Raw genomic sequence first — 13,079 nt, 5'->3', positions numbered from 1 at the left:
TTTGACAAGAAAGTACTCAATGAATGGTAGAACCCTAGGAAGTTCTGTGGAACAAGGGACCTTGGCGTGTTTGTCCACAGATCTCTGAAAGCAGAAGGGCATGTTAGTAGGGTGATGAAAAAGGCATATGGAACACTTGTCTTTGTCAATCGAGGCACAGCTTACAAAAGCAGGGAAGTCACGTTGGAGTTGTATAGAACTTTGGTGAGGTCACAGCTGGAGTACTGTGTGTAGTTCTGGTCACCACATTATAAGAAGGATGTGATTGCACTGGAGTGGGTGCAGAGACAATTCACCAGGATGCTGCCTGGGATGGAACATTTAAGTTATGAAGAGAGGTTGGGTAGGCTTGGGTTGTTTTCATTGGAGTGGAGAAGACTGAGGTGCGACCTGATTGAGGTGTACAAGATTATGAGAGACATGGACAGAGTGGATAAGGAGCAGCTGTTCCTTTTAGTTGACGGGTCAGTCATGAGGGGACATATGTTCAAGGTGAGGGGCAGAAGGTTTAGGAGGGCTGTGAGGAAAACCTTTCTTACCCAGAGGGTGGTGACAGTCTGGAATGTGCTGCCTGGGAGAGTAGTGGAGGTGGGTTGCCTCTCATCCTTTAAAAAAAATATCTGGATGAGCACTTGGCACATAACATTCAGGACTATGGGCCAAGTGCTGGCAGATGGGGTTAGGTGGGAGTTAAGGTGTTTCTGATCTGTCGGTACGGACTCAATGGGCCAAAGAGTCTCCTCTGCGCTGTATGAGTCTATGATACATTTGTTTTCCTCTACCTCGCTTTGCTCCTTTAAAACACTCCTTAAATCCTACCTCTGACCAAGCTTTTGGTTATCTGACTTAATGGCTGACTCTAGTGGTACAGTGGTTAGCACTGCTGCCTCATAGCACCAAGGACCTGGGTTCGATTCCGGCTTGGGTCACTGTCTGTGTGGAGTCTGCACTTTCTCCCTGTGTCTGCATGGGTTTCCTTCGGGTGCTCCGGTTTCTCCCACAGTCCGAAAGACGTGCTGGTTGGGTGCATTGGCCATGCTAACATCTCCCTCAGTGTACCCAAACAGGCGCTGGAGTGTGGCGCCTAGGGTATTTTCAATAATGTTGTTGCAGTGTTAATGTACTTGTGACACGAATTAATAGTTTAAACTTTGTGGCTTGGTGTTACATTTTGTTTTATAAACCTCCTGTAAAGTGCCTTGGGAGATGTTCTAGTATGTCAATGGAGCTCGAAATGTAAGTTGTTTGTATTTATTCAGTTGTCCCTTAAAGACCAGTGGTCTTTGCTTCAGCTGCTCACTTTAGTGAAGCATTCAATACTGCAACAATTTTCAGCATAAATAACATTTTTCCTGACTTCGGCCTACTTACATTTAGTGACAATTTTAAACGTGTGGCGACTAAGGGATTTTCACAGTAACTGCATTGCAGTGTTAATGTAAGCCTACTTGTGACACTAATAAACTTTTAAAAAAACTGATGGCCCTTGGTAACTGACTGCCCAAAGTAAGGGCAGTCTTTTCTTACTCAATCTACAAAAGGATTTGATTATTTTAATGATCCCTTCTTTGTCTTTTCTGCGTTAGTGAAAATTATCCATAGTGTCTTGAGTCTCTCTACTTGAATTTTTCATCTAGGCCTCATCCTCCCTTTAATGTTCCTCCTTTGGTCGGGAGCCCAAAACTGCATACCGTCTAACTGTGCCCGAACCATCATCACTCCTCAGCTAGGATAATGTCATGGCCATGATGATAGCAGTCGTCAACACTAAGTCCATGGATGGCAGGGCCTTGTGCACAATTGAATGTACACTCTGGAGGGATATGTGGAGTCATAACTGATCTGCTGACAGACAGTCCACAGGGTTGGCAGTAAGAGGGATGAGTTGGATAGTGAGGAAATGAGCAAAATTAGGCCCTACCAGGCACATTGGACAGGAAGGTTAGCAAAAGAATGGGGTGGCGCAGTTGAGTTACTTCTCATAATGAGAGAGCACTAAGTTCCTCGATGAACCTTTCAAAGAGTGTTAAGGGAGGCATATAGGGAAGCTCCAGGCTTATCTAAGAGGGTGCCAAGTCTGGGATGGCAACTATAGATTTAGAAGATCAAGGAATACTTGAGTACTGAAGGGTTGGGAAAGTGATTTTAGAAGAGGGGGAAAATAAAGAATATGTGGAAAGAGCAAAGCAAAGAGATTAATTATGTTTTGTTCTGGCTAAGAACTGAACTGGCATAGTTCATGCTTACTGTCATGAAAGCTTTCATGCCTTTCTACTGAAGAGAGCCAGTGACAGAATGTCAGTACTGCACCAAGTCTTCCTTCCACTTTGTCTCCTGTCCCTTCATTGGGTTGCAGACCTGGAGATTTGGTATCCTGCATCATGCAGTTAATGGTTTTAGAGAGATGGTGCAAGTGTACGGTCTTCAAATATATTGCTGAAATCCTTGAGTGACAGGACAGCTGGTTTACAGTGGTATGCGTACAGTCAAGCTTGTGAAGCTGTGAGCTGCTGAGATTTAAAAAGTGAAGTGCTTCTATTTTCCATTGTTTGAGTCTTAAGTTGTTCCTTAATGCTTGAAAATTCTAACTCTTAAATAATTGGTTGCTATTTGTTTTGCTAACTAAGTAGAGCACACAAGTTGAGCAAGGCATGAATTTTCTGTTCTGAATTTAGATTTCTTTTTGCAGGAATCCCCTCTACTGAGGAAGTGCAGATTATGAATCAGGTAGCATCTATTATGCAGGCAGGGGCTGCGGCAGGTGCTCAGCCCAAGCAAGGTGCTCGGCTTTATTCTACAGAAAGTCTCGGATCTACAAATGACTGGGGCACGAGTATTAACTCAGGCAGCAATAATGGACAGATAGGAAATGTGAGTATACCTGTTGCATGTTACAACCGAATTACATGTTGCTATTTCAGTGCCATCAAGCTGCTTGTCCTTGTACTAGTAACCTGACTACCCTGGACAGAACTCTTGTTAATTCTTATGTTTTAATGTTCTTAATATTTGGAAGTACAACACTGTGGCACCTACAAATAACTTTTATGTGACCACTGCTGTTTTCACATCTAGTTGATCTAACTGGCTTTGTAATGGATAGATGGGTCTTGTCCTACAAGCATGCCAGCACTTGTTTCCTGTCCTGGGTGTGAATCCTTCATTGGTTTCCTCCTTTTACTTCCTTTATAAAAGAATTGCTGCATATATTTGCAATCTTAATTTTAAAGAAGCAGCTTCCCTTTATTTACGCAAATTATACTCTAGCTTTGTACTGTATAAGAGATCTGAGGAGCCTGTCCAACTGATTTTTTTTGTATAGAGTTAAAGAGGTCAATAAGTTCTGTGTTGAGGAAGCAACTTGCTGCTATTAGCCCAAGCCACACTGGAAACTCATTGTGATAGGGAATCTGGAAGCCTGCCAGCCCACCAACCATTGGAAGTTGGGTGACCTGCCAGCACATCAGTCATTGGATAGTAATGGCTTGCCAGCCCTCTAACCACTGGGGAATCGGGTGACCTGTGTGAACTGGTTCCTACAATGTAGGTTAACAAGCCAGGACTGATAGATTAATGGGACTTGGTGTGAGTTGGAAGATGGGCACCAGTTATTATCTAGGCTTCTGTGAATGATGTCCAGGTCAGTGGGCCTCCAAAGTTCATATAAATATATCCCAGCAAGAGACACTGGGACATTCTTCAAAGGAAATGCTGTTTCCCTAATGAGTCTGGCGTTTAAATTGTACAGAATATTTACACAATTCAGAAATGATAATAATTAGCTGACTGTTAATTTGTCATGATTTTTAATTGTGAGTATGATTTGATTCTGTTTCAGGTTTCATCTTCTAGCAGCCCAACGGTTACTTCAAGTTCAGGTAGTAACAGTTCATTATCTCCTATTGGACCAATAAGTAGGCCCAAATATTTCACTAATGGTGGTTTATGTTCAGATCCTGCGACGTCCAGTGTTTCATCGCCGACATCCACGTATCCAAAAGCACCGGGGTTTGAACGAGAAGATCAGGTAACTTGCATACGAAACTATCTCATTATAACTGGGAATGAAAGCTTGTTTCTTTTTTCTTTTTACATAAGTATAATGTATATATAGTTCCCATTCTGTGTTTGAAGTCTTCCACTCCAAAGCCTATTCCACTCCTATACTTTATGTGGAGAATTCCAGTGTTTGTAACTTGTGTTTTGTATGCAGTGTAAGGTTCATCTATACACTAATGTGATTTGGCAGTTTGGACCAGTTGTGACCACTTTTGTTTTGGATGTCAGCTTTTGTTAATTGATGTCTCTGAGTAGACTCAGGTATCTGCCAATTAAGAGTTCCAGGATTACGGTACTGGTTTTTCCAAGTCAGTGCAGGGGAACTCGTCTTGAATTTGAAACCAGTCATTTTCAGAGCACTATTTGACGGAGACCAAGACAAAGGATTTTGAGTTTACTTTTGAACATTTTGGAAGGGCAGTCATGCTCTTCTGTTCTTCTGTTTACTGACTTTAACTCTCTCTTCCATGCTTTTGTGTATTTCTCATGTGAGCATCAGGTTGACCTATATTCAAGTCTTTCCCAGAGCTTTCTAACTCATCGTTAGAAAGGGTACAAGTCAGACTGGTGTTCTGTCTGTTGCTGTCTCTCCTGCACCTCCACCAAACTCCACATTCCCCCAACCCACCATCGCCTCTTAAATTTAATCTGTGGAAGTAATGTGCATTGGCTTAACATGTTCCCAAATTTAGAATAACAAAGATTACAGGATGATATGATTGGAATATTTCAAATTGTGAAGGGCTGGAACTGGGTAGATGGATTAATGGTTGAGGGTCAAGAATAAGGAGTTGTGAGTGCAAGATGGTGAGAGTTGTAGAATGGAGGGCAGAAGGACCATCTTCATGTGCATGCAATTGTGTAACTGGAATTCACTTCCAAGATCAGTGATTGAGGCAGTAACTGTCAACATTCCAGATTAATTTATTGAAAGAAAAGAGGAGGAGAGGTGTGGGAAACAGAGTGGGTAACTGTGCTATTGGAGGGTGCACACTAACACAGACTGGCTGGGCTGAATGAACTGTTGCTGTCTTCAATATCTAAATATTTCTGTGGTATTAGGATTTAAGGGGAAAGATGTCACCACCGCAAACTATGTGCTGTCAACATGATCCAGTGTGATCAATCTTCTGGCAGTGTTCAAAGAAAGGATGACCAATGTAAGACGTTTTCTTGATGTAATCTTTGCTTGAATGTGGAATGAATTATCTGGACAGTAACAGATCAGGCAGCATGTGACTGGATATTGCACCTTGCAGGGGAAAAAAACAAGATCTTGCATAAATCTGTTCAGTGGATAATGTTGAAGATCAAAGGCAATTCAGGTACCCATAGTGAATTTAATTGTTTGGGTAATTTGAGCCAAAATATGTTTTTACCAGTGCCAGAAATTGGGAAAGAAGCTGGCAGTTTCTCCTTGACCATCACAGGTGTGGAGTCGCATATGTGGATGTGGTAAGATCAGTGCAGTATTTTCAAACGTGCTTAGTACTGCTCAAACGTCTTCATAACTCTGCAGCTGGTATTGAGTACTGGTGAGGGGAGAAGTTATTGTGTTTGGAGTGGATGAATTGGAACTGAAGTGCTTACAACTGTTTAATTACTTTCAGGCAAAGCAACATAAGAACCAAACACTAGAGAATAACCAGAAATTAAATGAACACGATAGTAAACAGGTGAGTGAGAGGAGAAATTTAAAATTAATTTTGATTGTAATGGTTTTACCACTTAGTGATAAATTAGGCCTCACTGACATTGCTCAATGATGCAGAAAAGTGACTGTCATAATTACCTGAGCATTTGAACTGTGTTTGAACTGTGTTTCACTTTAATCCAGTGGTATGAATGTTTGCACAAGACCCCCCCCCCGCCCCCCCTTGCTACATAGGTCTGCCGTGGTTTGTGACCCCCCCCCCCCCCACTTTGCTACATAGGTCTGCCGTGGTTTGTGACCATCCAATATTTAGCCTTAAGTGGCTGGTTTTGTGAGAGCATGAGCAGTAATTATCAGATTTCATTAGTTTTTCACAGAGTGGTGTTTCACCATGATTGCATTTAATAAATGCAGTAAGAAGTGAATTCATGTTGGCCAGTATGCTCACACCCTTGTTCTAATCAAATCCATTCTCTTCCTTGCAGAACCTTTTAAATGTGTTTTCAGTGGTAAATCCACTAGCCTCCAGTATAACATCGAGTTTGGCTTCTAGTATTGGATCTGATACTTCATCTCCCTCCACCTTGTCAACAATGAATGCCAAAGCAGTTCCATTTTACCCTGCTAGCAATACCGTAGAATCAGTAATTGGTAAGTGTTAATTTAATTCAGTGACCTATTTGGACACCACTAGAGCTTGTGTTTTTAGATTATTGAAAATGATTCCCAGTGGTTGAGAACAGTCTTTGTTCTGATTACACTGCTTAAATTGTACTCTCCTGCCTGATCATGGTGTGGTGTTGACTGAATTTCAAAAGTGTTGACATCAAAGCACAGAGTTCATGTCAATGATTTCTGCTGGAGATGGATGTTAACTGAGAATAGCAGTGGTTCAGCTGTGATAGGTTCCTATTGTCAAACATTTTTTCCAGTCTTGGCTAGAAGAGGGCATAGAGAGACCAACAACTTGCAGCTGCATTAAAGCTTTGGAACTGTTCTTCCAATTCAATGACTTGGTTGGAATCTCTAAACTTCATTGTTCCACAGCAACATCATTGGGTCAGCATCTGATATTTTAAATTATATATCCAAAATGTCAGTTGCAGTGGTTTAGTGTCATGGTACTAAACTGTATGAACCAGCAAAGTACCTAGCTTAGAGCATTGCCTGTGCTTGATTAACAGCTCTTGGGTGGTAGCAAGGTGCAACAGTGAATCTTACCATTTGTAGCTAGTAATTTATCTTCCTAGGAGCTCTGCTGGGTGTGATTACATTGGATATTCGTTGAGCACTGAGTCTGTTTGGTCTCTAGTGATCAAATATTCTGATATAGATTGTCTCCTATCCAAGTATTGCTTACCTTCAGAGATCAGACAAGATCAGGAGTACATGTGCGTATGTCTAATGGATATCATCATCAATCTCATGCAGGGCATGCTTGTTACAAGTGTCACTGCAGTTCATAGAACTATATCTTTGTGTGAGTCAGTGTTTTCTGAAGAGGAGGCATGTTGGGACGAACTTTGAGGGAAATTATGCTGTATTGGTAATAATGAATTTCTTTTCAGTGTTACTACAGATGAGTTCTCGGAGCTGGAAACTCACTGATACTCAACTGTCAGTCTTCTTGTAGTGCACCTACATATGACTTAGTAGAGGAATCAGAATAGGTTGCCAGCCTAAGGAGTAATGCAGGGAAAAGTCAAGAATTGAGGTTACAGAAGAAAATGTTCTTTTAAAGTAAGAAGGATAAGAAGGAACCCGCTACCAGTTGTTTCTTTGTTAAACTATTGGTTTGGAACTGGATGCCATCGCTGTTTTATTTCTTGCTCCCCTTGAATTAAATGCTAGAAGAGCATGTTTGAGGATGGGGAAGGATTGAGTTTTTGATGAGCAAGGAATCTTGAGTTGTGGCTTCTAAACAGTTCAGGAATGTTGAAAATGCTTGTTTTGCACTATAATTAGGAGAATGGTTTAACTTTTGTTTTTAGTAGTAAAACTCATTAGTGTGGAGCAACTGAGCTAATGTGTATTCTGGTCATGAAATGTCATCTAAGGTAGGTTGATTACCCAAAGCAAAAATACCAAGAATTTTCCATAGTAATTGCTTCTTTTTTGTTTGCGCCACTTTGTTGTCTTATACCAGCCTTCCATATGAAGAGTTAAGAGTCCCAAGAGGTTGGTGATGGTTTCTGGGGCTGTCTGATCTGCTTCTTAGCTTCTCTACACCAACCCTGAGGACTTCTGTAAGCCTCTGGAAAGTTTCTCTCCTGAGTATGTGTGCCAGAGATTTTTTGTTTACTTATGGGTTTTTTTGTGCAGAGTTTCAGTAGAATTAAGCCATAATAAGTTATTCCTTTGAGTGTTGTGGAGCAGATATACAGATTTCACACAAATGTGATAGGAGCAGTAGGAGTCTTTTTCATTCTAGCTTTTGTGCTCAAGTAAATTAATTTTTTGGTTGTCATTGCCTATGGTTAGAAATCATTTGGCAAAAGCTGTATGAAGCCATTTAGGTTGCCAAAAGGGGCACTATAATTGGTCTGTGACATGTAGTGGGGGCGCAAGTAAATGAGATCCAGGTCCTGCTCCTGATTGCAAGCATGTTCATTGAGGACAAGATCAGCTTGAAGGTCACCTGTCGTTTTTATTCATCTTCTCTTTGCTGCTCCAGTCTACTCATACTCAACTGTCTAGGTAGAAAAATCTCCACTTGAGCAAGACACTTGAAGGCCATTACCACCTGTAGCAATATCACAGCATAAGGCAGCAGGAGAGGAAGGAATCTGTTTTGCAGAATAGGTCTGCAGCAAGTTTGCTTCTACAGCAACCCAGGAGTTCCTATGCAAGCTGTACACAAATCAACCCCTTTAATTTATCACAGCCGTGCCAAATAAAACTAACGCACTAACTTCAACAAATCAACCTAACACTATGAAAAAAATGTAGAGGTACTTTGGTCAGCAGGACAGGGGAGAGATATGTATCACAGCTTAAGGCAGCAGAGCAAGGGGATATCCACATTGCAGTATAAGGCAGTGGGACAGGACAGGGAAGATTGTTGTATCAATATTTCTATTGCATAAATCAGCAGGAGGGGTCAGAGAGATATCCATTACAGCAGGATGGGGATGGGAGATATTTGGATAATCCCCAGAATACAAGAAATGTATGATGTGGAGATGCCGGCGCTGGACTGAGGTGGGCACAGTAAGAAGTCTCACAACATCAGGTTAAAATCCAACAGGTTTATTTGGTATCATAAGCTTTCGAAGCGCGGCTCCTTCATCAGGTGAGTGGAAAGTTGGATTCACAAACATGGCATATATAGACAAAGGCACAATTGCAAGATAATGGTTCTGAAGGCTGTCTTGGAGAACGCTTATCCGAAGATCGGAGGCTGAATGCCCTTGACTGCTGAAGTATTCCCCCACAGGAAGGGAACACTCCTGCCTGGTGATTGTCACGCAGTGTCTGTTCAACAATAAATGTAAGCAGAGGCTGAAGAGCTATCTTGACTGACCTTAGAATTAGAGGATGAACATAAAATATCCAATTAATTTAAGAACTTTTGCAGTAAATCTTTGACTCTTCTATCCTCAAATATACCTGTTGACATTGATAAGGAACGGATTAAACAAAAATAATATACATTTATACAGCACCTGTTAATGTAATGCACCCAAGGCTCTTCATCTCTTTGTGTTGTAGCCACATAGAGATGTTAGGACAGATGCTCAAAAGCATGGTCAAAAAGGTATGTTTTAAGGAGTATCTTAAAGAGGCAGCGAGGTGGATATAGAAAAATTCAAGAGCTTATTGCCATGGCAGCTGAAGGTAGGGCTGCTTTTGGGGGGGGGATTAAAATCAGGCATGCTCAAGAGGCCAGAATTGAAGTCCAGCTATCTTGGAAGATTGTAGGGCTCTTGGAGATTACACAGATAGGAAAAGGTGAACTTTAAAAATTGATGTGTTGTGAAACCAGGAGCCATTGTAAGTCGATGAGCACAGAGTTGATGGGGTGGACAGGACTTAATGCAAGTTGAGCCACGGGCAGCAGAGTTTTGGATAAGCCCAGGTTTGCAGAGGATCAAAAAAAAGGAAAGGCTGACCAGAAGCATATTGGAATAGTCAAGTCTCAAGGTAGCAAAGGTATGAATGAGGACTTCAGCAGCAGATGAGCCGAAGTAGGTACAGAGTTGAGAGATGTTACAAAAGTAAAGAAATTGTCAATCTTATTGATAGCATAAATTCATCTCTGATTAAATATGACATAAATGTGAACACTGGTTTAGCTTCAAACAGTCACTAAGGAGGAGAGTTGTGTATTGAAACTCCTAACTGCAATACTTAAATACTTTGTAAAGGTGAAACAAAAACAGAAAATGCTGGAAAATCTCAGCAGGTCTGACAGCATCTGTGGGGAGAGAATAGGGTTCTATTTTGCTTTTATTTTAGCTGGTTTTTGTTGCTTATATTTGAAATGAAAACCAGCCTGAGAGATTGACTACAATGGGCTTATACGCTCTTGAGTTTAGAGGATGGGGGGTGATCTCAGTGAAATATATTAAGGCTTGGCAGGTGCCGAGAGGCTGTTTACCCTGGATGGAAAGTCTAGAATTAAGAACATAATCTTCAGATAATAAGTCAGCCATTTAGGACTAAGATGAGCAGAATTTTCTTCACTCAGAGTTGTGTATCTTTTGGAGGGATGATCGTATTTTTCTCCTCTGCTCCAAAATAGGCTGTTCAGGAAATATTTGAGTATATTTGGAAGGTAGCGATGCTGTATTGTTGAGCAGGCTTGATTATATTATCGGAGTATATTCAGTATTGTAGTGATCCTGCAATGTTGAGCAGGCTTACTGAGTTTGATCATATATAGAATCATAGTGATGCTGCAATGTTGAGCTGACTAGGTGATTATAGTGTTAAACGAAGTTGGGTGACTAACTCAGCCAGCTTTTCCATCTGAGGTGTCAGATTGCTCTGGCAGTGCTGTTAGGCTGCTGAAAACACGTGATGTAAATTGCTGTGATTAGTCAGTTTGTGAAGAGGGAGGTGGGTGTTCAACTGTAAATGGGTGTGGAATTGAGGCTGGTGCAGAGTGACTCAGCAGTCAGAAGGCCAGCACGAGTCCTGAACTGCACAGCTCTTTCCACCAAGGTGAGAACACATTTACTGTGAGAATTCACAACTTCTTGTTATGTCCTCTTTCTGCAAAGCTCTATTTAGCAGTAACGCTTCATTATACCCCCAGCATTGCTTTGTATGATTTTCTAATGAGCTGCACAGTAATGAAAGAAAACTCAAAGTAGGGAAAATAACCACAAGTTGGTCTGAATTTCTTGGTTTGTCGGCAAGTGACAGTATCGCAATTTGAACAGGTCAGAGTATAGGTGTTTGCCTGGAGAAGGAATGTGACTTGTTCTGTATTATATGCAGTTTATATTTAGAATGGTTTTATACAAGCCTGCTTGTGTTTAGTGCAGTCTTCAAATTTAAGAATTATTAGCTCAGTTTATTGCTCAGACATGTTGTAGTGTTGAATTAAAAAATTGTTAAAGGGGTTGGAATATATAAACTTACATATTAAACCCTAAAAATATGTACAGTTATTGAGTCAACAGCTTCCCTTGATGGACTGGCAATAAAGTTCCTGTCTGTTGAGTCAGCCAATTTGTCGATGCTGCTGGGTTGCTACAACGGGACTCAGTGCTCCCTCGGTTGGAGGAAAGGAAAGGCCCAGTCCAGGTCACTGTACAACAGTCTGTGCCGGAAATATATCTGTAAATGGCAGGCAATTGACATCCTCAGTAGTTTGATGTCCTGCAACACTGGCTGCTGAGGCTTGAGCATGAATATTAGTCACATGGGCAAGGCACTCGAGGGCTGGCAACACCCTAGCATCTGTACCCCTGTGATTATGGTGTTAGTGAAATTTGACTTTTAACAACCTTGAGGTTGCTCGTACATTACTTAATGAAGGCAGTTTATTATTATACTTGACATTGGGCTTCAGAAGTAATTATTGTACTTGACATTAACTTAAGAAGTAATGCCCATTCAATCCATTATGTAACATGCAGGGTTGTGTTCTTGATCTTGTGCTTTATTGGTTATAAATGGAACAGATGCTCTTAGTTGTACCCCTGCTCACATATTTTCATTGCACTAATTGGCTTGGTGTACTCCCTGTTTATAAAACACCTGGTAAGAGACCAGCTGTGTCCTGTGATAATGGTTGCTATAGAAGTGCATTTTTAACCTATAGCGTCGACATAGCATAGACTGATAAATTGTAATTTAATGCTGTTAGCCTCATTTGTTTTATATTGGTAGCAGTGAAAGCACCTCATTTTTGTAGTTGAGGTTTCCTTCAAAATCAAGTGTTCAAGATAAAAGATTTTCATTTGATTTTGATTGAAACAATTATCTTTTTTCCAAGTTGGTTCAATTAGGAATAGTGATTATTGTTTGGTTAAGTACAAAGGTGCTGGTTCTGTTCCTTGTCCTATGCTGAGCTCATTATTTCAAACAGGAATTTGGTAGGTTCATGTAATTGGCCTCCGCTCTCCTGAGGTAGGTAGAGGTAAACAGCTGGGGGTTTCTGCTCCTGATTCGCTATGCAATGATCTCCCCCTCGACTGACAGTGCATGAAACTGGATGTAAAATGAAGATGGGACTTGTCATGAAAAAGGGCATGATTCTGAGTTGTTAACATGACCTGTGGAGCTGTACCTTGTCAAAGAGTCATAGCCTTCATAATAGATGGGCAGAATGGACAAATTAGCAACAAGAGACAGAATTTGTGAAGGTTAGCGTAGATTAAGACTTGTATTTATTTTGGATACTGATTCCTATGTTATAACCTCTCCTTCCAAATGCTCTCTTCCCTCTGAAGACATTGACTGTTTTGCTTCTGTGGTTCCATTTTCTTTGCCAGAGTTATCACTTTTCGTAACTCAGCTGAATTAATGTGTATCCATAGCCTATTTAACCAGGGAGGCTATCAAAGCTGAACTTAGTCCTATCTGCTCACACCATCCATTTGTGCAGAGGTCACTGGCTAGTGATAAGGAGCTGATTCTCTCGAGAGTAGAGCCCAATTGTAACAGTCATTCCTGCTGTTTTGAGTGAAATCAGCACAAACAGTGAATGGGACCCTTTGGCATAGCAGAGTTGGACCATCAAGGAAGCCTACTATAGTCCTGCTTTATTAGTTGGTGTTTCCCATTCACATTTTTTTTTGAACATCCATTTACAGTACACATGAAAATATAAATAAAAGCAATGGTTGTAAGTTTATTGCCAGTAATTGATCTACAAAATTATTTTTAGTGTCATAAGTACAAAGTGGCATCA

At 41.0% G+C, this 13,079-nt stretch overlaps 1 protein-coding gene across 4 annotated transcripts in view; it reads left to right on the top strand.

Moving 5' to 3' along the window:
• The window catches only part of unkl (unk like zinc finger), a 111,544-nt gene that overhangs the window by 80,610 nt on the left and 17,855 nt on the right, over positions 1-13,079 (top strand). For 2 of the 4 annotated variants that reach the window (XR_013500668.1, XM_078240366.1), the window contains exon 1: positions 10,750-10,879. Coding sequence is in view for 2 of the 4 variants with exons in the window: in XM_078240364.1 (XP_078096490.1) it covers positions 2,690-2,871; positions 3,839-4,027; positions 5,670-5,735; positions 6,199-6,364 (603 nt within the window). In the remaining 2 variants the exon portion in view is untranslated. Of the gene's footprint in view, positions 1-2,689; positions 2,872-3,838; positions 4,028-5,669; positions 5,736-6,198; positions 6,365-10,749; positions 10,880-13,079 lie in introns of those variants that run through there. The other 2 variants (XM_078240365.1, XM_078240364.1) reach the window with 2 other exon arrangements.

The sequence above is a fragment of the Mustelus asterias genome, chromosome 23 (genome assembly GCF_964213995.1).
Source record: "Mustelus asterias chromosome 23, sMusAst1.hap1.1, whole genome shotgun sequence".
Taxonomy (NCBI): Eukaryota; Metazoa; Chordata; class Chondrichthyes; order Carcharhiniformes; family Triakidae; genus Mustelus; species Mustelus asterias.
Note: the sequence above shows the minus strand (reverse complement) of the source record. Positions and strands in the feature narration are given on the sequence as shown.